At 31.9% G+C, this 26,803-nt stretch overlaps 1 protein-coding gene across 1 annotated transcript in view; it reads left to right on the forward strand.

Moving 5' to 3' along the window:
• Positions 1 to 26,803, forward strand: part of LOC118197714 (uncharacterized) — a 232,343-nt gene that overhangs the window by 43,882 nt on the left and 161,658 nt on the right. Inside the window, exons 4-8 of the mRNA XM_085825691.1 lie at positions 7,525 to 7,689; positions 10,127 to 10,311; positions 11,522 to 11,708; positions 16,103 to 16,272; positions 24,446 to 24,901. Of these exons, the coding sequence (XP_085681817.1) occupies positions 7,525 to 7,689; positions 10,127 to 10,311; positions 11,522 to 11,708; positions 16,103 to 16,272; positions 24,446 to 24,901 (1,163 nt within the window). The remainder of the gene's footprint in view (positions 1 to 7,524; positions 7,690 to 10,126; positions 10,312 to 11,521; positions 11,709 to 16,102; positions 16,273 to 24,445; positions 24,902 to 26,803) is intronic.

Below are 26,803 nucleotides of genomic sequence, written 5' to 3' on the forward strand. Positions count from 1 at the left end.
CTGAAACCAGGGCTCTGGAGTCGGAATCAGAGTTGGGTAGATTTTTGGGTAAAAGGAGTCGGAGTCACTAAAAACACATAGACTCGGACTCCAACTCCAGTTTTTGTTGAATAGTTTGAATTTGAAATGAAATTAAAGTGAATTGAAAAAAAAAATTAATGACAAACTGAGTTAATATTTTTATTTATGGACTATAATACATTAATAAATAGTTATTTTCTATTTTAGTGACATATTAATAAATAAATATAAGGTAGCAGGATGGATGTGATATTTGCCATTATTGATTAAACTGATTTATTTAGTTACAAATCTCACTGGTTAATTTAGGTAAGCAGCAATAGCAGCAAGAACTCCCAAAATTGATGCCATTTTTAGGAAGCGAGGAGGAAAAGGAGCCATTATTGATGCTATGCCAGGGATAAATAGAAGGGCTAGGTCATTCCTTTGTTCGTTTCCTCGCTGATGCGAGCCTCATGGAGGGGGTTAACTGGAAGTAATCTGACGTGTCTGTGTTGCACCTGCTCTGATTTTGCACATTTAAAACTGTAGTTTCATTCAGTTGCGAGACGATTTTCTGGAGGTTGCATATCCCAAATTAATTTTAATCTACGAGGGCAATCCCCCCCCAAAAAAAGGTCTCCTATATTTTTAGATATACAAAGAACCGTATATTTTCTATAATTGCTACATCACTTTAAAGACTGAAGAATGCTTTATTTTTCAACATAATCGCCATTTTGGTCGATGCATTTTTGTAGACGCTGTGGCAGTTTTACAATGCCCATGTCATACCAGCTTGCCGCTATGCCCTTCAGGAAGCGTTGAACCTCATCTTTCACCTGATCATCGGAGCAGAACCGCTGTCCAGACAAATGTTCTTTCAACTTAAGGAACAGGTAGAAATCGATGACGTTCCAACCAATATTTGGAAGGAGATCGACGGTTTGATGGGCGACATGAGGACGGCGTTCTCGTGGAGAATGCTTACACCCTTGCTCAACATCCCTCTTCTCCGGTTCTGAATTGCCCTTCCGAGTTTCTTCAGTGTTTCACAGTACCTGTCAGCGTTGACTGTTGTCCCAGCAGGCGAACAAGACATCCATGCACGACTGACTGTCCATACACTTCCGTCAATAGGCGGTGAATTTCAACCGGTTTAACGCCTTTTGCGTTCAAAAATCAAGTAACTGCACGCACTTTGCACTTGGCGGTAACACGTTTATCGGGAGCTCCATTTCGAATGGCTGCAAAGCCAAGACTGAGCATCCGAGCGAAGCGCCTGCGTGCTTATGTGGTAGCGGAAAAGGCACCACTCACAACAGTGTTGCCAACAACCGTATTAAAACCTTCTCTACGTCCCCAAAAAACAGGAGACCTTTTTTTGGGGGGATTGCCCTCATACATATTTGTTTTCTAATAATGCAAATATTTAACCTTTTGACTGCTAAGCAATTCTTGCAAGAACGCACGAAAACTGTGGGTTTTATTTGACTTGATGTTGTCAAAAAAAAAAAAAAAAAAAAAAAACACTCGCATTTAGACAAATATCAATAAATTCTTTTCATATTATGAAGCAACAAAGACACACTGAAACTCGCAGCACTTTTGCGCCATGTAGCAGTCAAATGGTTAAAATAATTTGTGTGTATATATATATATAGTTTTAGTCAATTTTCCTTTTAAATTCTATATTTAAAGTATTCTTTATGCAATATGGCTTCTTGTGCTGTAGCAATGTGCAGTAACACTTATAGAAATACGAAAGGAAAAGATATTGTATTTCATGCTTTCCTAAAGGACAGTTTGCTTTTGACGAAAGAATGGATAGATGTCGAAGACAGGATTCTATTAATGTGAAAAACGCAATAATTTGCAGCGAACATTTTCTGTGCAGTGATTATGAAGATAATATGAGAAATTGCTTGCTTGGATTGCCGCAAAAGAAACTGTTGAAATGCAATACTGTGCCGAAAGTAAATTTATCGTGTGCAGTAAACGAAATAATAATTAGAGGATGGAACTGTTTTAAATGTTGATATTATTAAAGAGGTTTTAAGTAGAGATTCAGGAGAAATTAAATTGTGTCACAAAATAAAACCAAATTATTTAATGGTCAAGAGAAATGAGAGACAAAAAGTCGCTCCAGCGAAAACATTATTTTCAAGAACTACCACAAAAGGTATACTCCACCTCACAGGAAATCAAAAAACATCTGACTTCTTTGAGTTAATCAACAATTTTTTCTATGTTATGAATAGTACCAAGCCATACCCTCCTTCAGATAAAATACTTAAAGCAGCATTTGGATTAAATGAACATCATGAAAAACAAATTGAAGTTTTGGAATTAATGAAGAAAGTCATTGGTGGATTAAGAGTTCAAGGAAAATACAACATACTTACTGCCTTTCCAAAAAGGAATAATAATTTCAATAAATTCACTTTTTGGCCTACACTAGGATTTGAAATCATCGTATGATGCTAAATATATTTTAACCTCTAGATTAACTCAGGATGCACCTGAAAGTCTCTTTAGTCAGATTCGAGGGTTTGGTAGGTTTAATGACCATCCATCACGTAGTGAAGTTATACACCGCTTAAAGCAATGAATACTTGTTAATAAGCTGCCAAATTTATCTTCAAAAGTGTGCATGACTAAAGAAAGCAGATTCACATTTAATATCAGAAATACTTTGAAAGGGCTTTGAAAACTGAGGAGGAAGATGCTTTTCCATTAAATACTATTGATGATTTGGATTTGGATTTCATAGAGAAACCTTCCGCTATGGCTTTGGAATTAGAATTGAATTTTGACAGCCAATTTTCGACCGCCGAAAAAGAAGCATTAACATATATTGCAGGTTATATTGCCTACCATGTGCGAGACAAAGACCCATCATTTGGAACAATATCTAAAAATAGTGCTGATGAACCAATATTTAATTCAGAATGGATTAAATTATTGCCCTTAGAAGGTTTCTCTACACTCAGAATGGATTAAATTATTGTCCTTAGGAGGTTTGACTACACCTTCCCATTCATGGATGAATACGGTTTACGAGTTCAAAAACATATTTTGTGCAATTCATGGTACAACTTACTATAAAGGGAAGCATGTAATTGACTCTTTAATTAATAAACTGGAGAAGCATTATCCTGAAGCTAACAGAGAAGCAATTCGTTTATTTTGCAGAGTGCGAACTTTTATTAGAATATGTTTCTTAAATAGAAATGCATATGGTTTTCCCAAAGAAAAGCAACCCAAAAGGCAAAAAAGTGGATTGCTTCGAATGTGGCAGCCAATAAATAATATTTCAACAACTTGTTGCATTGCGACTGTACAAGTAAGCATATACTATAATATGTTTTGATTTGAAATATTTCTAGATGACATTTTAGAAGTTAATATCGTAAAGCATATATCAAATAAGAACTAATTTTGTTAAGTTATTGTTAAAGTTATTTTTATTGTATCCTGTGTTATTATTGATTTGATTTTATGCTAGCTTAGCATTCTAGATAAAATACAATAATATAACATTAAAGTAATTAGCATAAGAAGACCTGTCTCCTTAACTCCCACTTTTGAAAAATTAAATAATTTTTTTTAAGGTACTGTGAGTAAAGTTGTTTAATCTAAATTAAGATAACAATCTTACATGTATTTATTTAAATGTAATATTGATGTAAGCCTAAGTTAGAAAATTATTAAAAAAATATATGTTATTATATTGAATCGGGAGAAAAATATGCGAATGTAAAATTTACAATTAGGCTGAAACTCAAACTTAGATTAGCAGAAATTTTGCCACATATAATCATACATGTTTAAAACTATGCCAATTTAAAGTTTTTTTTAAAAATTCATTTTAAATAGCTGTTATTATAATTATCTTAGAAGCAGTAGTAGAGTTCTCTTAGTTAACATGCAGATAAAGAAATGATTAGAGATAATGTGTGTGTGTATGTGTATGATTATGGCAAAGCCTCGAGGGCTATCTGCCTAAGGGGAGGGATGCCTTCGTGGAGGACTTTCTAAGGGAAACTGGCTCGTATACACGTTACACATGGGGAAAACCACGAAAACGCCCATGCAGCCAGCCCATTCGCGGGATTCGAGATTAGAGATAAACAGGCATTTAAAGGAAAAAAAAAAAAAATCCCTGCAAATTAAAAAAAAAAAAGGAACTTTATGCTAAGAGTAGCGCATTTTATCTGTTATTTTAAAATTGAGTAAGTACTATTAAATCTGTTAATGTTCAGTGTAAACTGCATACTGCAGTAGCATTGTCTCTTCCAAATTATAGCTATATTTTTACACATAGCTCATTTTAAACGCTGGATCTTCAAATTTGAAAGGCTAATTTCTATGTTGTCAATTGCATCTCCGTGCTCAGTGTCATCATGGCTACGTCATCACTCCCCACTGCCTGTTCCAGGAGGAGAAGCTCTATGAGCTAGCCCTTCTCTTTTAAGTCCTGCGTGCTGCAGCATATTTGATGATATGGCGATTGTTAGAATAAAGAACTTTTTCAGAAGATGTAGATAACCCTAATGTTTAACTAACAGAAAGACTGTGGAATGATCTTGCAGAATTGGAAACTCTTCTTTCAACACCATATATAACCACAAAAAAGCTACAAGCTGAGGAATTAACAGGAGATGAGAATGTTAGAAGATGTAGATAACCCTAATGCTTCACTAACAGAAAGACTGTGGAATGATCTTTAGAAGAATTAACAGGAGACGAGAATGGAAGAATGTGATGTTTGTTCTGTCTGGAATGGAGGGTTTATTGCAGAATGAATAATTTCTTAAATGAAGAAACAAGAAACAATTTGCTAGACAATAAGATCTTGCTGAGTTCAATATATGTAGATCCAAAATGCAGAATTTTGTTGGATGATGAACAAATTAAAAAAGGCAAAGAAAGCCATCTGTGAACTTTCATTAAGAATGAAATTATTCTCAGAACAACTGGAGTATTCAAATCGGGGCAGTCAAACTGTAGAAACTTTATCATCCTCTTCCACTGATGAATTAGATTTTGAGAAATATTTAGATAATATTGAAAAGGCTAAGGCAAAGCGAAAGGAAATAAAGAACCAAGAGCCTTTAGATATAAAAATGAAAATATACAAAAAAGATACATGGTCTTTGAAGAAATAGAGAAGTATGATTGCTCTTGCAAGACACCTCTTTTAGAATTTATAAAAATATATCCTGAATTGTTAAAGGAAGTAGTCCTGACAGTAACAGCTCTTCCTCCTACTCTAGTCAGTGTGGAAAGACTCTTCTCGCTTCTAAAGTTTATCAAATTGGATATATGGTCCTCTAACAAAGATCTTGCCAAAGTTATGCTGTTTCTTAGAAATTACTAATGCCAGTTTTTCCATTTCGTAATAAATACTAATTAATATAAAAAATTTGCTATGCATCAATTTTTTCTGTAGCATCTATTACTTCTTTTATATTAAAAAAATATGCTGTAACCCATGTGTATATGTTTACATATATATGAGGGAGTCGAAGTCGGTCATTTTCCCTACCAACTCCACAGCCCTGCCTGAAGCTAAAGAGTAACTTTTTATTTTGTAATCTTTTGCAAACTGTTAACATATTTCTCCAACATCAATTAACTGATTTAATAGTTTTCTTTCTTCTCTTCATCTTTTATTATTGAGAGAAGAAAGAAAAAATGCTTTGATAAAAATGAAAATCTGTTTTGAATCATCAGTAGTCAAAGTTTCTCTGTTCCATCTGAGCTCTATCATTCTTTGATCATCATGATAAATTCATACTAGTTCTAACCAGATTGTGACAGTTTTGATTTTGTTTATATCAATTCTATGAGTGTCTGTTTAATATGTCACCTTTTTCATTTTCTGTATATGAATTCATTCTGTCTGCATGCAGAATCATCAAAAAACTATTTTCAAGCTTCAGTTGTAGTACAGTACAAAGTTCGTAATCCAGACATCCATTATCCTGAATGATCTATAATCCGGACCTCAAAGCCACAAACTTTACGCATGTGCGTAAGGAATATGCATACATTTATGCATGCACGTAAAGAATGCACATATATTATGCTTTACACATTGTGTGCATTGGAAGAAATGTTTAATAAAGTAAACAAATATTAAGCTTTTCTTTTTTGTAAAATTTGATACCTTTTAGAACATGATTGCTCTTTATTTCATAAATTACGGTTTCATATTTTTAATTCTATAATTTCTGCATGCCACCTTACCAGATTTAAATTGATGATCTATAATCTGTAAAAAACCCTAATCCGGAATCACCAAAGTCCCGACGAGTCCAGATTACGAACTTTGTACTGTATTAGCTCTTCTTGCTTCTCCATATACACCTCGCAAATAAAAATACATATTTTGTATAATTATTTTTTCCCTCTTTTTCAGTTCAATTATTTTATTATTTTTTACAAACTGTTTAGAGTAATTCTCTTGAAAATTAGCATTATCTTTTTCTGATGGAATGCAAGTCACCATTTATTTCTTTTGTTTTATCATTTTAATTACCTGAAACATTATTATGAGCTTTATCATCATCATCATTAAAAAATATTCAGTGCATTTCTCTTAATTCAGGAGGGTTATTTAAATCAAAGGTTAAAAGTTACTGAAATTCTATACTTTGATTTTGGAAATGTGACTAGATGTGGTATATTTGACAGTGGAATAAAAGCAGTGGAATAATGAAAAAAATTAATAGAAAGTCTCAAAATAAAAAAACCATCAAGTAGCAGTTAGATTTAAAAAAGTATAATTCATTTTAATTAAAATTGAAAAAATATATATGCGTGTGCATGAATTACAGATAAAAGAACAGATAAAAGAAAATATCCACCTTGGAATCAATTTTCGTATATGATATAAACCACTTAAGTATAGAAATATTTTTATAATGATCATACTTCATACTTAACTATCCTGTAGCAACTTCTGTCCATATTATTATTGCATTTATGCAAGTATAATAATAATAATATATTGTCTGGGAAACAATTTTGTTACTTTATTTTAGAAATCAAATATTTGAACCTATATATATTAGATAACAAAATAAAAATGGATTATATGTTTAGGCAAATATGTTTAAAGAAGAGAGTTTTCCCTTTCCTTTAAGCCAATATAAACCATTTTTTAATTAGTTATTACATATTAATTATTTATTAAAATTAAAATATGATAAATCAAGAAATCAAAATTCCATCATAAACTTCAAAGCAAATACATTTCAGAAAAAGAAAAAAAAAAAAAAAAGTTATTTCAGACTTTTCTAGTGTCATTATAGGTTTTAATCACAGTTTTCCTGATTATGTGGAATTTGGTTGTAACAATTTATAATTGCTTTTTGCTTTATATAAGTCTGAAATCAATCATTATTCACTGTTCTTTTTGTAATTTTAATTGTAAATTTTATTTCAAATTCTCATAATTTCATTTCAAATTGTTTTCTGCATTTTATTATTGTATCATAAATTTTTTATTTACAGATTTTGGGACAGTGGATATTGAACTGTGTGATGCATTTTGTTCTGGCAATCCAGATGAAGTTTGTGGATCTAATAATACTGATCGGATGTATGTCATGGAAGCTACCTTAATCGGGAGTGTACATGGAATTTCTATCGTTATTGATGATGAAGTCCACTTTACAGGTGAAACATTCTCACTTTAGATTAAATAAGATAACTTTAGATAAAATATTCTTTTAAAATTACTTAATAATAACTATATCTGCACACTTAAACATTTATAAGTAGGTAAAAGGAATTTTTGTTCAACATAAAATTTTAATTTTTCTGTATGCAGTATTTCAAGAGATTTGTGTATGGCATATGGAGAGAAAGAAGAGAGATTTTGCTGTATTTCAACAGATTTGTGTATGGCATAAGGAGAAAAAAAAGAGAGATTTTTCTAGATATGTTTTATTTTATTATTTAATTCACGAATGTTTAATTCATTTAATTGATAATAATTAAATTTTAGAATTACATTAATGATGAAAGTGAATTGTAGAGTCATTAGGTTTATTAGAGAAGTCAAACAGCAAGAATCAGCATAATATTTTAAAATTTTGCGGGTCTAGTTTTTATGGTTTAACTACAGAACCACCTTCCTCAGCTGCTTAAGTGCAAATGAACGTGATAAGATATGGTGTTAAGATAAGAATGGCTAAACAGAAGTTAAGCTACTGGCCTTATCTATTAATGAAACAAGAAAACTAACACATAATTTCCTTAAAACCTGATGATAAAGATGGATACTTTGGAATTAGGATAGTTAGGCTGTCTTAGATAGGGTACTTTCGAATTAGGGTATTTAGGCTGTCTTAGTTTGACCAATTTAAATTAAACCACATTGGCAATTCATTAAGTTTGTTGGTGCAAGAGATGTAAAAAATATGCAAAACCCATGCCAGGACTCAAGCTCTGGATCTTTAGATTGCTAGCTAGATATGTTTTCCAGATATACCAGTTAGGCATGCAATAAGGAGGAAGAGAAATCCTAGACTGTTCCTCACTTAAAGGTTGACTGGGAGGACAAAACCCAGTTGCCAAATACTAGTAGTGACAAATTGTTCTCCAACACGTTTTAGTTTAGACACCTCTTGTAGAGTCATTAGGTTTATCAAAGCTTGGATATATGAAAAATATGCATTGCCCTGGCTGGAACTCAAACCCCAGACCTCCTGATTGCTTTCCAATTACAACAAAAATTACACCAGTCGAATGTGCTTTCCAATTACACCAAAAAGGCATGTGGTAAGGTGCATGAAAAACCCTGCAGAATTATTTCATGTCAAAAGGAAATCATAAGCAAGCATTAAATATTTATGAATGTGCATCTATAATTTTCATGTAGTAATATGAAGGCATGTAGTAAAATAAAATTTATATGAAACTGGCCAGTATAAAACATTATTAAGCACAAATATTTGTTAATTTACAAATGACATTTTTAGGTCATATATAGGTAATAAAGGATATCAAACCTGAAATATATAATTGCAAATATTTTTCAAGTAAGATTCTTTTAAACAGAGTACACATTGTTAATATAATGAAAGAAACTTCACTTTAAATTTGTGTAATATTTTTGTCTTAAATTTCTTAATAACTTATTTTTTTAATTTTTGTAATAAGGCTATGCAAATAGGGTATTTAGGATATTTGTACATAAGAAGTATTAAGAGTTTTTCTTTTACATATTGGAATGAGCATATATTAGCTTAGCCTTCTTATATAATGCCTGAAACAGTTTACAAATTATCGTCTATTATTCTGCTTTCAATTTTTATTTCATAATATTAAAATGAAACAATTATTTTCAACATTGTTTTGAGCCACAAAAATTATGGAATTAAATAAATTTTATAACATGCTTGCTAATCAATTACTTCAAAGAAAATTCTTTTGTTAGACTATCATAAATATATTTCTTTATAACTAATGTTTTTAATTGCAAACGTATTTTAATTTTGATAAAACATGTTTTGATTTTTCTAATATTTTCTTTATTTTGTATTATTATATTATTATCTTATATTTTCTTTATTATTTTATTCTTCAGAAAAGGAAAAAAAAAAGTGTTTATGAAATAATTTTTTATTCATTTATTTATCTGTTATTATTTTTTTATTTTGAAAATTAGTACTTGTATGTTAACTGGTACCACTAAGACACCATCAACAATGTAATGCTGCCTTTTGGCAATGAAATATGATGTCAAGAGAACAATAAAACAAGTTTTTTTTTTAATTACTGGCAGATATCTTACAATCTTACTAAAAATTACAACATATTATTATTATTAATATTATGAGTTTATCTCTGTCTCTACTGATTAAGAAGACAAAAGGCTTCTCAATTTTTGTCCTAATACTGATAGGGCTGAGAGAAAAAAGAAAAACATTATTTCTATAAGAATCCAGACTAGCTTCTAAGAATTGTTGTGTGCCTGCAATCAGAGGGGATAGACAACGTATCAGAGGATGCTGGCTAATACTACATGAGTATCAAAATTTTATTAAATTGTATCACATATTTTCAGCAGTTTTCATTTTTTTTTTTTTTTTTTTCCTTTTTACTTTAGATGAAATGGTGAAAATTTCTATTGAAGTAAATGCAGATACTCAGTTTCAAGTTAACTTAAAGTTTGGAGATGAGACATCATATGCCTTCCATGATGAAAGCTCTTTTGTTATTGAGAAGTATTATAGAGTTCCTGGAGACTATGTAGTTTATGCAACAGCTATTTCCAAAGTGCAGCCAGATGTCGTAAGTTTTTATGAATGTTTTATTAGGAAGATGTGATAAGCATTACATATTATCATCCAAATTAACATTATCACAGAATTTTGTAGTTTTCTTTGTGTCAGAACTGTAATTTATATTTGACTGGAGTGTAAATAAAGTACATTCTGTTACATATGAAATGCAGTGCTACATTCTCTTATATTGCAACCTGTCATGGTGACCATCTTTGAAAATACATCATAGATAGATACAGATTGAAGCAAAGCCAGCACCTGTACTTTCCTGAAGGTATGTTAAATATCGCTGGGCTTTGCTAACTGTTAAGCTCCAACCCAATTTTGATGGAGAAGATCCTGAGGGCAGTTTGAGGGCCTTCCACCCTTCTTTCACTATCACCAAACCACTTAAAAAAACTTTTGCACATTTTGAGTGCTCACTTGCCACACTGATATTATACATATGTGAATGATGCTTTCTCTAGACCCGTCAGTACGGCAGTCAGATATTCTCAAAAATGCTATCTAAGATTAAGATGCACTGCTACCCAGACAGTATAGTACTAACCATTATACTGTCTGGGCAGCAGTGTATTTTAGATAGCATTTTTTGAGAATTTCATTGTTTTTGTTTATCTTCTTGATCTTGAGATATAATCTACTCATATCAGGTCCACAAATTAATCATGGCTGAGAGGAGAGATCGCTTGTTATTGGCTAAGGCTTTGAGAATTTTATAGGTTTAATGCTTTTCTCAGTTCCATTGCAATTTTGGTTGATGACACCTTGAAGAACGCAATCTAAGAGTTTGGGACCTCTCTTTCCCTACCACTGGAAACTATGGGCTTAATGAATTTTAAATGAACCCTTGCCACAAAGACATTATATAATTACACACATGCCTTCTTCAATATTTGATTTTGGGCCCATTAATATGGAGTTGGCTTCACTAATCAAAATATCAGCTAGGTCGGCAAGAATATAACTCTGGTGTAGAACTTCACCTTTTTAAGGTGACTGCCTCCAGTGTTGTCAACTTTACAGTGTAAGGAAAATAATATTGAAATGCATCGTCACTTTACATCTGATTCTATGGTTTATCAAGCTACACTATATTTAGTTTATAACAAAGTCTTGATTAGAAAGTAAAATAATAGAATATGATCTGTTGCACAAATCCATCTTTAATATAAAATCTCTTTGTGATCATGCATGAAAAAATAATTTCTTTATAGGTAGTTTTTGATGAAATTGCCATCACCATCGAAGATAGGAACATTTATTTTGAGGTCATATGTCCAACAGTTGTAAAACCAGAAACCACAGCACAGAGTTCAGTGATATTTCATTGGGGTACTCTTCTGTCTGTAACTTTTCAGATGTCTCAAGATGAAGAGGAATCTGTTGGTTACGAGGTCATGGGTAAAGTACTTTTTATCTTAATTAAATGATGGATCTTAAATTATCTGCATATCTTTTTTCTTTCTATAACTGAATTTTTCTTTGGTATATTTGCATAGATAATTGTTAATGATCACTTTTTTAATATGTATATCTACACAGATAAATGTTGTGAAGTTGCATAATTTTTTCTTTGGTTCTTTGATGAATCTGCAGATTTTAGGTACTCTGTGGGACAAGATGCGAGACCTAATGTTACCCACACTCCCCTATGTTGTCTCATTCTCCATATCTTTCCCAACTGAAAATCTGTGGTTAATGTTTATAGAGAGACTAGCATTATTATAATAACCAGTCAGTATGGCAGATGAACTTTGGCAGAGAACTGAAATGCATGGGCTGGAATATCCGAAAGTGCAATCCAAAATCTGTTCAACTCAGTGTTCCCAAAGAAGACATGAAAGATTATAAGAGTAGTGTCAGCATGGCAAGGGAATACTAAAAAGGCATGACGATCTGAAAGTCATCTCTAGAGGCTTGTGACAGAGGAAAAGGTGTGGGAGGCCCTTCGTCTTCCCTATCCCTGAAGTGTTCTTCCTCAAAATTGTGTTGTAACTGCAGGGTAACTAATTGCAATAAAAGGTTACAGTAAACCTAAAACTAAAATTTTAGGTTTACTGTAGGTCCTTAAAAGTTCTTAGGTTTTTTTGGAATCGATTTTTTGGTCCTTAAACGTCCTTAATTTAGTCCAAAATCGTCAGAGGGAAATTTCTGTCTGTTTTTATGACTGCCATATTGAGTGGGAATTAGCAGTTTGGAGGAAGATTTTTGGCAATTTGCTCTTTTAAATGGGTGAATGTTGTTTCTGAGCAAGAAGTGAAACATACACTTTTAAAAATTATTTCATTTTTTTTTTTCTAATGAAGAGCTCTTAAACAACTTTTCGCTTTTGGCGATGTGAATTCTTCTGTTAAACTGGTCTAAATTTGGCAACTTAACAACATTTTGGCGATTTTAAGATAAATTTCTATTGACAATTTTTAATTCAGAGATCTGGGAATTTTTCGATGAATTCTTTTTAAAGCATTATAATATTGATAAATTTCATTAAAGTAGTGGTAATATATTGAAATTATATTTAAGAAATAACGTTAAAATAAAGCATTTTTATTTTACCTGTTATATTATAAAGTGAAATTATTTTCCATTTTGTCGGCTTATTATGCAATATTTTGAATCTGAAAGATAAACAAAGTAATAAATGCTATAAATCACAATTTATGAAACAATTGTTAGCAAAAGCAAAATAGCTATGTAATTGAAAATGTCTTCTTATGGTAAGAGTTTTTCCCATGTAATTGTCTCAGAATATTCAGAGTTCTCAGAATATGTATCAGTTTTTTCTATAAAATTAATTTTACATTTTTTCCTTCGATTTTTTTTTTCAAAATATTTCTGCCATTTTGCTGTTGCAGAATTGGTAGGGGTAATTTTTCTTTTGGATATTAGACATTGCAACTTGGAAAGTTTAGAAGGATTTGAAAGCAAGATTTATTGACCCATGATTCTAAAAAGTTCCAGAAAAATGTGACAAAGTAAAAAATGTCTTCCTGATATGAACATGTAATGGATGTATTTTGTGGAAAGTTTGTCATGAATTTCTTACTTTTTGGAAGAACAATGAAAACATAATATTTGAATGTTTTATTTCTGATACTAGAAGTCTTAACATGTTTATTTTCCCTTTATTTTCTCTTCTTTTCGCTAGACATAAGCATGGAAAATATCAAAATTGCTTCTAATCTTATCACATGGACAAGCATTTCTAGAATGGAATTTTTCTATTAATAAAGAAATTGAAAACTGATAATTTGAAATATTCATCTTATATGTGTCAATGCATCATACACAGGGATGACACTAGGCATTTTCCCACTTGATGCAATCTCTGTGCACTCTAAATTCTGCTACCTAGTGCTTTCGCATTTCTGCACCCAGTGCCTGTCCTAAATTCTAAAACTTTTAACATTGCTAGATTTTTTTTACTCGGAGCATCACTAAATTCTAAAAATTCTGCCACACTGGTTCTATAACTAGTTCTGATCATATATCATTTCATATTTGTTCTGAATATTAAATAAAATTTTCTTCTGTACATTTTAAATACATTTTTTAGAATAGCACTAATTTTTAATTAAATTCAAAAATTCTAAAATGGAGAGGAAGCTTGTTGAAGAAAGATACTGAATACATGAAGAGAAAGAAAATTATTTTTCAAAGATATGTACAGTTATTGTTATGTAAATTAACCAATTGTTTATAATTTCAGCCTTTACTATAATTTCTTCTTTCCATTTCATCACCAGAATGCAAATCAGTTAGACAGTATTTAAATTGAGATTTTTGGATTGTAAGATGGAGTGTGTTTCTGGCCTCTGCTTGCAGGCTGCATTGTTCATAATAATGTAGCAGAATTTAGAGTGCACAGAGATTGCATCAAGTGGGAAAATGCCTAGTGTCATCCCTGTGTATGATGCATTGACACATATGTTCTCTTATAATTTGTAATTATTCATCTTTGCATTATCATTGCCAACGTTTGAATTCGTTATGACAATAGAGCTACTGAGCCAGCTGAAATTAAAATTAAATTGTATAGTCTTTGACTACTAGTCCACATTTTTAGTTTGAATTTGACTGTTCTTGTTTAGTTACATCTCCATGAGCTGTAGTTGATTTTATTAGCATAAGAATGTGCCTTTATATTTTAAGTTCTGTTTAAATAAAAGAGCTGTATTTAAACCTTTATCTGACTTTGTAGTTACTTTCAGACATAATGATAACTTGTTTCACATTTGTGTCAAGGGTTTTGGACTATTTAACTTTTACCAGATCGATCTTATCAAGTTCGGAAATAAAGCAAGTGGGAACTAGTAGGAACACTGGTTTGTGTATTGAAACAAATTCTTAATTGTTAGAAAAGATGCTTAAAGAGAATGAAATTGATATAAATTAGCCAAAATGTCTGGGAAGGCTTCAAATTAAAAAGACGCATAAATATTTTGTTGTGTGTTGTTGCTACAAAACATAAATGTTTTGTAGCAGAATTTATGATATTTTGTAGCTTTTAATGTGTAATTATCCTAATATCATTTAAAAATCAATGTCATATATTACATGTGTTTTAAACTGTGAAGTGTTATTCGATTGTGATTTCAATAGTACATTTTTAACAAATATTAAAAAAAAAAATAAAATTTAATAGTGGCAATGTAAATGTATAAAACTAAAGGTATCTAATTACCTGATTTAATTATTTGTAATTAAATGCTCAAGCTTAAACGTTATCTCTTTTTGTTGAAGCAAATTATTGCCTTTCATTAATCCTTACTGTGGTCACAAAGTAAATTAGAAAAAATGTAAAAAATAATGTAAAACCTATTCTTTGCAGTTAGTGAGACTTAAAATGATATAAAAAAAAACTTGCCACTTCTAGTGCTTTAGTGGCTAATTGGAACCTTAAAGTATATTAATTGGGTTACAACCTCAGGAAGTCTAAGCGAAACTACGACATTAACTGTGTCAGACAGACAGAGCATAACTAACTTTCAAAACTTGTCAATCATGTCTACGTCAGGCTTTCAGATTTGTTCTGATCATCAGGTCTCTCTAGGCAAACAGCAGTGATGGCAACAGCCAGTCTTCTGTTATGAATCATGCTGATTATGATTTTACTTTTCATTTCAACCTATGCCATTTGACATAAAATCTGCCTGCTATTTACTAAACCTCTTGACTGAGCAAGTATGTGACAAAATGAGACATAAAAGAAGAAAATCAACATAAAGCTGTTAATAAAACGTAAATAAAATATCACTAATCGCCTTCCAAATATGTTCAACTATTATAAGTGTAAAATATTTAATGCTACTTGATATTTTTGCAAGGTTTATTCTCAAATTTATTTTATAATTTTGTTTATGAAGTTATATTTAATAATGCATTCTACTCATCAATTTTATTCTTAGGCTAGTATTACAAAAGTGAAGTTTAGTCATAGATAATATCTTTAACTGATTTTATTTGACCATTTGCTGATAGGTCCTTAATTTTTTTTTTTCATTAAAGGTCCTTGAATGTCTTTAAAAATACTTAATTTCCATGTGCAGAAATGTATATGAACCCAAGTGCTTTTATTCATCTTCAGATGTCTCTCTCTCTCTCTTTTAAAGCATTAAGACATTTGTTAAATATTTATTTAAGAATAATGCTTGCTTTATCTCATTCCTGATTTTGAAATAAACATTTTTGTACATATGAATGCTATAGCCAGATTATTTAACATGAATTCATTTTGGCGCACAAATTTGTCTGTTGGTAAGATTAGTTCTGTATATTATTATGCAATATTGCAGATCCTTTTTATGTGACTTTTGGACAACCTGTTCCACCACTGTTGGATGAAACAGAAAGTTGTGAGATGTCTTTGGAAGAAGCTCATTTACCGTACACTAGAGTAAAAACTAAGGCATTACTCTTGGGTTTTGAGTATTTTGTGAAGCAAAGTGGAAGCTTTGAATTTTTGGTATGTGATAGTGTTTCAATATCCATTATCTGTCATATACTTATAATCAAGATCATAGTTAAAATATTGTTATATCTTCCTGTTTTAAAATATTGTAACTTAATGTGAAATTAAAGGATATCACTAATTAATATCATTAATTTTTTATTAATTTATCTCTCTTTGTAAACGAGTGGTTAAACACTAATAGAAACATATTAAGAACTTGTTCTGAGAAATCTACAAATATATTTAAAAACAATATTGTAGCTTGATATATAATTAAAGATTATTACTAATAGATTGTAATTGAACTATTACTATAGTGGTCTGCTTTATAGCTAAAAAAATTGTTATGATTACTGAATTACTTTTGTTTAACATATCATATTTTAATAGCATTAATCATTTTATTTTTAATGTATTTCCAGAGGGAAAAATAATTACTTCATCCTTTTTTAAAAGTGGGGGTGATAAGAATTTGTTTCTTGTGTAATCTCTAAAATAATGAATTTTTATCCTTTGGGTGAAAAACTATTTTTTGCATTCAGATTAATAACATAATAAATATGGTTTTCAAAACTCTTTCATTGGGAAATTTACAATCAATAAATCAGTAAATTTTTTTTGAATAATAATCCTCAATGACTGGTATCTAACTGATAGCTTAATATCTGAAATGCTAACTTGGATCTCAATATTACTGGCAGAATTCTCCTAATACTATTGGTTAACATAATTTCTTTATGGTATATATGTATTAAAAAAAAAAAAAAAAAAAAAAAAAAAAAAAAGAAAGGTTTCACTTTTAAAAATTAATCACCTGAGTTGTATAACCAGTTTTTCTTATCATGAGACTTTTTAACACTTGGTATATATTAACTTATAATTTAAAATATTTTGTTTTCTTAATTTTTTTAATGATGTAAATATCCTCTTAAGGGAAATTCACTAAAACAGGGACTAAAATAAATAACGATACAAATTTAGCTAATAAATTCTGTTTAAATAAAGGTCTTCATGAACAAATCTAAAAGCTGTGCCACACAGAAGTTTAATATAATTATTGTATACTATGTAGTGTGTTGTATTACTGCCATATGAATTTCAAATTTAAGCCACACTTTTTATTCAAATTCTTAAATTTCAACACTTTTTATTCATGTGACATAAAATTCGGATGTAGCTTAAAATTCTAGGTTATTTTTTCATGATTTTATGCAATTTGCAGTTTGAAAATCTTATTTGTGGCTTAAATTTAAAGTTATGTGGCATTTAGAATTTATACATATCTGCAATATATTTTTATCATAAAAATTTGCATGTGGGTGATTTTCACTTTATGAAAGTTTGGTTTACATTACTTCACTTTTATGAAAGACCTACATCAGTACTTTTTACCTTCGGGTAGAGGGGGGTTCTGAAAAGACTTTTATTCAAAGCTAAAAAAGTAAAAATATTGTTCAGCCTACTTTTTTAATGCAATTATTGAAGAAGTATTTCTTTAAGTATGTTAAGAGCATAATGCTTAGAGCTATTCTGAAGGCTTTTAAAGTGCCAATGGAGAACTCTGGACAGAGAAAAGATTTGGTTTTAACTTTTTAGTTGATGGCAATAACTCTCTTCTGTTGATTTAAATGTGGAAAGTACCTTTTAGTTCCATTCCACGAGGTTAAGCAGCCAACCACACTGACATAACGAACCGAATTTTACTCACCTCTCCTGCGACTTGGCACAAATATGGGAAACCTGTTTGCTCTCCCCCTTTATTTTGGGAAGTCTATCCTCCGTATGTGGTGGGAGAAATAGGTCTGAGTGGACTGGTTGCATTTGGCTCGTAAATGGTTTTGCATCCACTTGAGCACTTGGTCTGACCCCTCCGTATTAGGTGCAAGGGTAACTGCAACTTTTGTTTTGTGCTTAATTTGAATTGGTCTTAATTGGTACTGATCTTTGGGTACCGCGTAATTATAGTAATATGCCCTGAGGCTGAACATTTGGAGGGCCTTTTCGACGAAATCTCCAATGCTCACACACCATAGTATGATCCGGTGACTGGAAGATTTGCCAGGTGTATTGTTCTCGCCAACAAATAGTTTTATTTGAGGATTGCAATCAAGATCCTCTTAATTTTAATTTTATTTTAATCTTTATTAAAGTATGAAAATACACAGAAAAGAATTTGAACGAATATATACAGTATATACAAAGTGAGATATGTCAGATACTGACATTTACATGAGTCGAAAACTGGAAGAACTACTTTTTACAATTAATTGTTTGACCTCGTCATTTCTTTCACAAAATTAGCATTATTATCTACAATATGTTTGATTATCAAGTGGATGCCTTTGAGGCCAACTGGAAATTTGACCAAATGCTCTAGCTCCAATGAGGAGAGGAAGTTTGGGAACACCTCTTTCCTTAGTGATACCAGTAGAGGGCATCTCGAAATAAAGTGAGACGCATTTGCTAGTAGGGCACTTGCGCCACAGGCGCATTTTACTTGTTTCTTGAAGAATCTGTGGATGTAGCTGGAGAACTTCCCATGATTCATAAGGGCTTGTACCTCATAAAAGTCCGTTCTAATTCTTTTGGGGGAGACTGTCAGGAATAACCCAAATGTCCATCTCGTCCCATCTGTCCTGCCGTTGTTTCAGGAGTTCTTGTTTTAGTTTGTGTTTGGCTGCCATCTCTGAGAAGGGAACCTCAACATCTATCTCTGTCTTGTCTGTGGCTCTTTTAGCTTCCTCGTCCGCTCACTCATTTCCTGAGGTGTCCTCTTGTGGGCTTTAACCCAATCGAGAGTGACTGTGTGGGTCTCCTGAAGGGTGCAGAAGAGTTCCTTAAGCGCCTTTACACTTCTGTTCGAAATCTTTGTTTTATTGACACATTGAAGGGAGCTTTGACTATCCGTGAAGATCTTAATTGGGTCATAAGGGCCGATATTATGACTTGGTCATTTACAAATTTCTTTGAGGGCGAGGACTTCTGCTTGGAATACCATGGCATTGTTATTTAATCTAATTTGGCTATTGTGGATTTCCTGAGTGCTGTCAAAGATGACAAATGCCGCTTCTACTCTAATGTCCTTTTTAGAGCCATCCGTGAAGGCTTCTATTCCCTTCCCCTTCAGGGAGTCTTTGTTTCATTTAACTCTGTATCTTGTCACGGGATGTTCTGCTATTGTCGGTAATCTATTTTCCACCTCATGTTTTCATATTGTTAGGTCTCCTATTTGAATACTTTTTTCATAATGCTTCAATTCGTAAATGCTTGCCTCCATTTTCGCCTTAAGATCCAAAGGCAGTAGACCTGCCAGGACTTGAAATGCTAATGTGGGGGCCATTGAGAAAGCCTTAGTGATGCACAAAAGTGCTATTCTTTGAATCTGGTTAAGCTTTATCTTTTGCCTCTCTGTACCTGTGTACGATATTGGACATCAATAGAGAATCATCCTTTCTATTGCCTGAAGGTAGAACGTCTTTAAAAGTTTCCCTTTTAGGTTCCACCTGTGTGTTATCATCTTGTTTAGATTGTTAATTAATCCTAGTGTCTTCTCTTTAATTTCTCCCAGATGCAGTATCCATGTAAGCTTTTGATCTAATGTGAACCCCAGATATTTTAGAGTATCACATCTTGGAATTGTCGTATCATTCCATTTAATTCTTGGGGGTGATCGGTGAAGCTTATTTCCTTTTGGAAATAGCATTAACTTAGTCTTCTCTATACTAAATTTTAATTTGTAATTTTCACTCCATTTTTGAATCTGGGACAGGACTTTGTGTGCTTTGCCCTATAGTCTAATCCTGTTGCCTCCTGCTATAATTAGTATAAAGTGATCTGAATATGCTTGCAGTGTGACGTCCTTCTCAAAATTTAACTTTAGGGCAGAGTCCGCAACTATGTTCCATAGTATTGGGCCAAGGTTCGACCCTTTGGGGGCGTCTTTCTCGTAAGTGTGAGTAATGTTTACTCCATCCCTTTTATATGCAATTGTTCTATGATTAAGATAACTTTTAATGATGTTAAACAAATTCTTTGGGCAGTTTAAATCCATGAGCCTTTCCAGGACACCTGGCCACCAAAGGTTATTAAAAGCCGAGACCACATCAAGGGAGATGACGCACATGTGCATGTTCCTTCTTTTACATATTTTCGTAAATTTATTTTACTAATTTCTCTAGGGCATCTATTGTGCTCTTGTCTAGGAGGAAGCCGAATTGCTTCTTATTAAGCTTCTTGTTTGAAACTAGATGGTGGGTTAGTCTCTTTGCTAAAAGCAGGGTTGCCACGCTACCTGGAAAACCGGAAAAAGTCAGGGAATTCGAAAATTGACCAAAAAAGTCAGGGAATTTAAATATTTTAGTCAAAATCTGGAAAAGTCAGGAGTGTCATACGGCGATCCCCCAAAAAAGGAGTTTTGCACCAATGTTGGAAGCGATTGCTTTGTTGCCGAATTATGTATCAGATGAGCGTCATTCGGGCAGCTGGCATAGAGCCAATGTTCGCAGCTCCAATCAGATTGTCTTTTAGAAAGGCAAAGCAAGTTTCTGACAAGTTTGGTTTCCAGTAACCTCGAGAATCCTAAGATTCGCATGTGCAGGTTATGTTGAACTAAAGAAAACACCCCCCCCCATTCTCGTATACAACAAAATCTGTTTAATTCTAATATACGGTACCATGGAGGCTAGAAGAGCCCCCCCTCCATGTACTCTGTTCTAATGTAAGAATGTCTATGTAAAGAAAGAAAGGTTTCATAGACGTAATGTAAATCAGTTTGCTAGAGTGCCGCTAGAAAGCGGAGGGAAAAACTTGCCAAGGGATTTGGCAATGGAACCTGATGGCGAGAATTTCCTCCCCCGCGATGCGTACAGGAAATTGTCGAGCATGTGTTAAGAAGAAACGTTCTTTGACTTTCGCGATAATTTATACTCGGATTTTCATACTTTTTTTGCTCAAAATAGCTAATCTATTAATTAATTTACTTTCGCAAAAAATATTTTCTTATCCTTTAAAGTTTAATGAAATTTAAAACAATATTCGTTTTATGTACTCTTGATAAATTTGATCTTCGAACTTCACGGGCTTCGGTGACAGATATTTTGCGCATACCCAGCTGTTTCCCTCTACGTTGGGACGGAGCCATTCCTGTTTCATTTTTATCTTAACAATACATATTTTTTTATTCTAACCTCCGTGTACGGTACACATGGGATTTGGCGACATTATGATGAGCAGTAACAACAGTTACCTCTTTCTGTCTCTTAGTCTCTGTTTAAGGTGTTGGGTAGTAAACCGGTCATTTTCGTGTTGGCGGCAGCTTTCAAATTTTTACAAATGCTGTAGCGAAGACTAAAATTTTATCGCAAAATCTTTTAAACTTTTTTTTTTTTCATTTTAATAAATGCCTTATTTTTCATTTTGCAGTAAAATAAAAAAATAGTAATCAGTCATCTAAGCTAACATTTAATATTCGCCAAAATAGCATTGATTGTTGTAATTCAATTTTTAAGTAATTAACTTCATTTTAATGTTATTTATATTATTTAATGTTTTTTTCTCTAAATTTATTTATTATTAATTAATAATACTTTCAAATTTCAGGCAAATTTCTCTGGCATAATTCTGAAACAAATCTAGCAATCTAGCAGTATGATGACATACTATCACAAAATTTTAATGCACATATTTTTGTTTATGTATGCTGCTAAATAAATATAAAATACCTGAATTTATTTTAAATTATCTTTAAATAGATTTCTTTCTTTCATTTAGCTGCAAAATGTCTGTAAAAAAACTCATTTTGTAATCTAGATTGGGCAGATTCTAATCTCAATCTTCAGTAGAGAAAACAACTCCTATTATAGCTATAATAGTAATGCTTTCATGATTATATATATAATAAGTCATATGCAATTGGCAAATTTTTGTGTTTTCAAGTGGTACCATAATTAATTTACCTCTCAGCGTGGCCAACGCGCACTATGCGGATAGACTGGAATTTTCTCAAAACACACCTGGAAAACCTGGAAAAGTCAGGGAATTTCATTCTCCTCTTTTAAGTGGGAACCCTGTAAAAGTTTATCTAACACCTTACCCCATGCCGACAACAGGCAAATTGGGGGGTTAGATGTTTGGATTTGTGGGATTCTTCACTTCTTTACTGAACAGAACTAAGTCTCCTGATTTCCACATGTCTTGAAAGTTTCCAGACAGTCATTAAGTATTTTGACAAATTTTATTTTGTCTGCTATGAAGAGCTCCACCACTATCTCTACTGACAGTCTGTCTTCCCCTGGAGGTTTCCCTTTTTTAGTAGACTTTATGATACTATTTATTTCTTCTTCTGTAAACAGAAGATCGTCCTCTATGATCCTGCGCTTTTTGTCTCACTCGCTCGTGAAACTCATCATCATCGTTTTTACTGTCTTGGGGAAAATGGAAGTTAACTGTTACTTTAATTGTTTCCTCTGTGTTTGTAGTCCACCACCCATTAGAATCTTTGATTTTGCTTAATTTCAATGGATTGTAGGCAGTACCCTTGGCTAGATTAAAGTGTGTGCCGAAGGGGGATGAAATTTTGAGAATTTCCCAGTATTATCCCATAATTTTAATTTCTCCAAAAAGATATGTTTCTTATATTGGGCCGCAACCTTTTTATAATCCCGCCTCTTTGTTCTCCTTTTGGGACCTCTTGGTATTTAGTAAATTACCCTGAAGCATCTTACTTTCTGAGTTCTGTGAGTTGGGGCGACCACCAGGGACATACTGACATATGTCAAACCTTTCACCTCGCCTTTAGTTTTTATATACAGTCAAAAGTCGTTAATCTGGACTCGTCGGGAGATTCCGGATTATAGATCATCAGTTTAAATATGTTAAGATGGCATGCAGAAATTATAAAATTAAAAATATGAAACCGTAATTTATGAAATAAAGAACAATTATGATCTAAAGGGTATCAAAATTTACAACAAAAAAAAGCTCAATATTTATTTGTTTACTTTATTAAACATTTCTAAGTTAAGTTGCTTCGCTTTTTATGTGATAATACATTCTCTTTAATTATATAAACAGACATAATTTCATGTTCAGTTACAAAGTTCCGCTGTTCAAGTCCTATAATTGCTGTGTCAAGAATACCGACTAATTTGTCAATCGAAATTTTTTCGTTTTCAATAACCTCTGTCACTTTCTTTGCTATTGGAAGCGAATTATAATGATGAGGAATTTGATTTAAATCATATCAAAGACGGAGTACATCAAGATGAAATACTACATTTAGTAAGGAATTATAAGCCAAATAAAATAAAAACATCTGCCCTGAAGATAAGGATACTGCTGACAGATCAACTTCCAATTCATTGTGCGCCGCGGCGTTAAAGATAAACAAAGGATATGCCTTTATCCATTTTTTGCAGCAATTCCACTTTTTGTTTAATAGACTTCGAAACATACTTTTGCTTTGTAGATCCTTTACATATTAGTAAATATATATCAGAAATTCTATTTGACATAATCGAATGTTCAAGCTTACTTTTATAAAATTGCTCTAACAGTCTGCAAAAAATAATAAGCCGAATCCAATTCGAAGATTGAGGAACAACGCAATCTGCAACATTAACTGAATTAGATCATTTCATCTTAGCTTATACCGTCTGTTATACATTAAACGCGCATTCGTAAACGTATTTTGCGCACACATATTCGCAGCCGTAAAGGTCTTACGTGCATGCATCAACGCGACGCATGCGTAGAAAGTTTGTAGCTTTGAGGTCCGGATTATGGGTGTCCGAATTAACGACTTTTGACTGTAATAAGTTTCCATTTGATTGTCTATTGATCAAGAAACAATAAAATTGTTGCACCTATTATATTAATTGCTTTGCTTTGTGCTCTTTTCACATAGGGAAGTTTCACAGAAATGCCCTACTTTGATAAAGAGGGCAAAATTTGTAATATATTTAAGTTGCTTTTCTACAAAGTTCATCGTATCAATATTCTATAAAGGAATTTCTACAGCTTGCAGTGCATTAGTTTAACTTTAGAAATTCATTTGTTAAAGAATTTCAGATTTAATTTCTTCGCTGTATATTTTTGACAATTTATATAAATTTTTTATAGTGTGCTCAATATGTTAAAAATTGTATTTTATTTTTGTAACTTTGGAACTATTTACCTTATTTTTCAGATTTTGAGTCCTGTATGTGATTCTGAAGAATACTGTGATGCAACTTTAGACTGCAGATCATCATGCTCTCCTTCGGATGTAATAGCTTGTGAAGACAACATGTCTCTATGTTCTTATATAAGTCTATGTGTAGATTCTGATTCACCCCCACAATGTGATATCAAATCAAATCCTAATTTAAATTATGATAAAAAGCATTCATTTTCCATAGAAGAAGATACTGTAGGTTATAAATATTTGAATCTTAGTTCTGAAGCTTATGAGATTATGCCAGGTGATATATTTGGTTTTAAGACAGATGGAGATGCTGCTTTGTGGTGCAGAAATTCGACTAGTTATGAAATTGATAATAATATTGAAGATTTTACAACTGATGGAGGCCTAGGTGTCCTACATTATCTAAGAGCTATTCTTGTAGAATCAAGTAATATATCTCTCAGATATATGTATAATTTAGTAAGTAAATATTACCATCTTGTATGATATGAAATATTTGATATTGAATTATATTGTATAATGATTACAAATTTCCTGTTTTTAGTAAGGATGAACTCTTGAGATGTAGATGAATTACATTTGGAATTTTGCTTTAAATTATAAAAGTAGTCTGAAAGAAAAAAGAGAAAAATATAGCTGCTTTGATGATTCATAACTTTTGATTCAAATTATTATTACCTTTATGTTTTTCCCCAGTCCTAAGCAGAAATGGGCAGCACCACTGTTTTGTTTGCTTACTGAAAAGTATTGCTTTTTTTATGACTCGCCATTCATTAATAATAACTTTGGTGAAAAAGATCAGAGATAATGTGTGAATCAGGAGTGGTTAGTAAGGAGGGAGCAAAGCAAGGAAAGAATCGAATGAGCAGTGGAATGGGACTGGTTAGTGAGGTGAGAGCAAAGAGTGAAAAGAATTGACCGAGGAGTGGGGTTGGAAAAGCAGATTGAATCAAACACTGACTCTCTGAACTGATTTCCTTCGGCCATAGTTTTGAGGTTTTCTAAAACCTCCTCTCTACTCTAAAATTCTAGAATAAACATTTTTCAAAAAGTTGAGAGATGATAAGAATTAAACTCACTTTTAACATGAGAGGATAAGTATTCTTTTCTGTCCTAAAATGGAAATCAAACTTTCCCGGCATGCTTTCAACAAAAGCTGCTTTTTTTTTTTTTTTTTTTTTTTTTTTTTTTTCTAATCAGGCATAAGCTTGCTTACTAAAGTGAATCAGTTCATGAATGAAGAGTGGATCTATATTTATGGCACACTTACAATAAGAGCTCTTTGTGAGCTATAAAAGAGCAACAACCCTGCTTTCTAAATCAGATTAAATTCACTCAGTAAAGTGTCTCATTTCTTTGAATCAGTTTCAGAGTGGATCGTCCAGCTATAATTCCAAGAAATACCTCTAAATTCATAAAGAGACTTCTTGTAGCATATAGTATAGTGTAACGTTTTTATAGTAGTATGATTTGGAATGCAGGCATTTGTCTAATGTAACTAACTGTAAGTTTTGTTACACTGAGATTGCTAAAGAATATTTGCACTACTGCTCTTGCAGATGTTACAGATATAAACAAAGAACATTACAGTGGCAGCTTGTAAAATTAACATTTGATATTCAAGAGCAAATAGGTTTGGAACTTGATTATTGATTAGATATCATTCAGGTGATAAATGCTGCCCATGTTGAAAAAAGGTAAAAAATCGAGTTTAAAGTGAAACATAAGTTATATATCCCTATCACTGGTATTAAAGCTTCTGTGGTAATTTAAAATGAGTTTAATGTTCTATGTGTAACTAATATGTGAAGAGCATATTCACATATAAATGTATTTTATATAAAGGAACTAGCTTTGTTTAAAGCAAATTACAAACTGTAAAATAACTCATGTAAAACTCAAAGAAAAGTTTGTTCTTGTAATAACACATCAGATTATCAAAAACATATTTAGGCAGTATGCGGGTAATAGTTCTATAACACTTTCTAATTACACTAATGGGCAAATTTATGTAAAAATTATCAGTTAGTATGTTATAAATTATATCGATTAATGAAAAATTCTTAAAATGTATACATAAATTATTAATCCCCTATGTAGCAAAGCCGCGTTTATCTGATCATGAGATTTTTTACCTCTTGGCATATGTTATTTTATAATATTTTGCTTTCTTATGTTCTTTAATGATATAAATATCCTCTTAATTAATATAAGTTTATGAAAACAGGGAGACTAAAATAAGTAATTATACAAATTTAGCTATTAAATGTGGTTTCAATACAGATCTTTATGAGTAGGTTCAAAAATCCTTGCTGCTCAGAGGGTTAAGAAGTATGTTGCTTACTTTTGAAATCAGTCAGT

Source organism: Stegodyphus dumicola, chromosome 10 (assembly GCF_044657685.1).
Source record: "Stegodyphus dumicola isolate Sdum_Otavi_A_Nest chromosome 10, ASM4465768v1".
Classification (NCBI taxonomy): Eukaryota; Metazoa; Arthropoda; class Arachnida; order Araneae; family Eresidae; genus Stegodyphus; species Stegodyphus dumicola.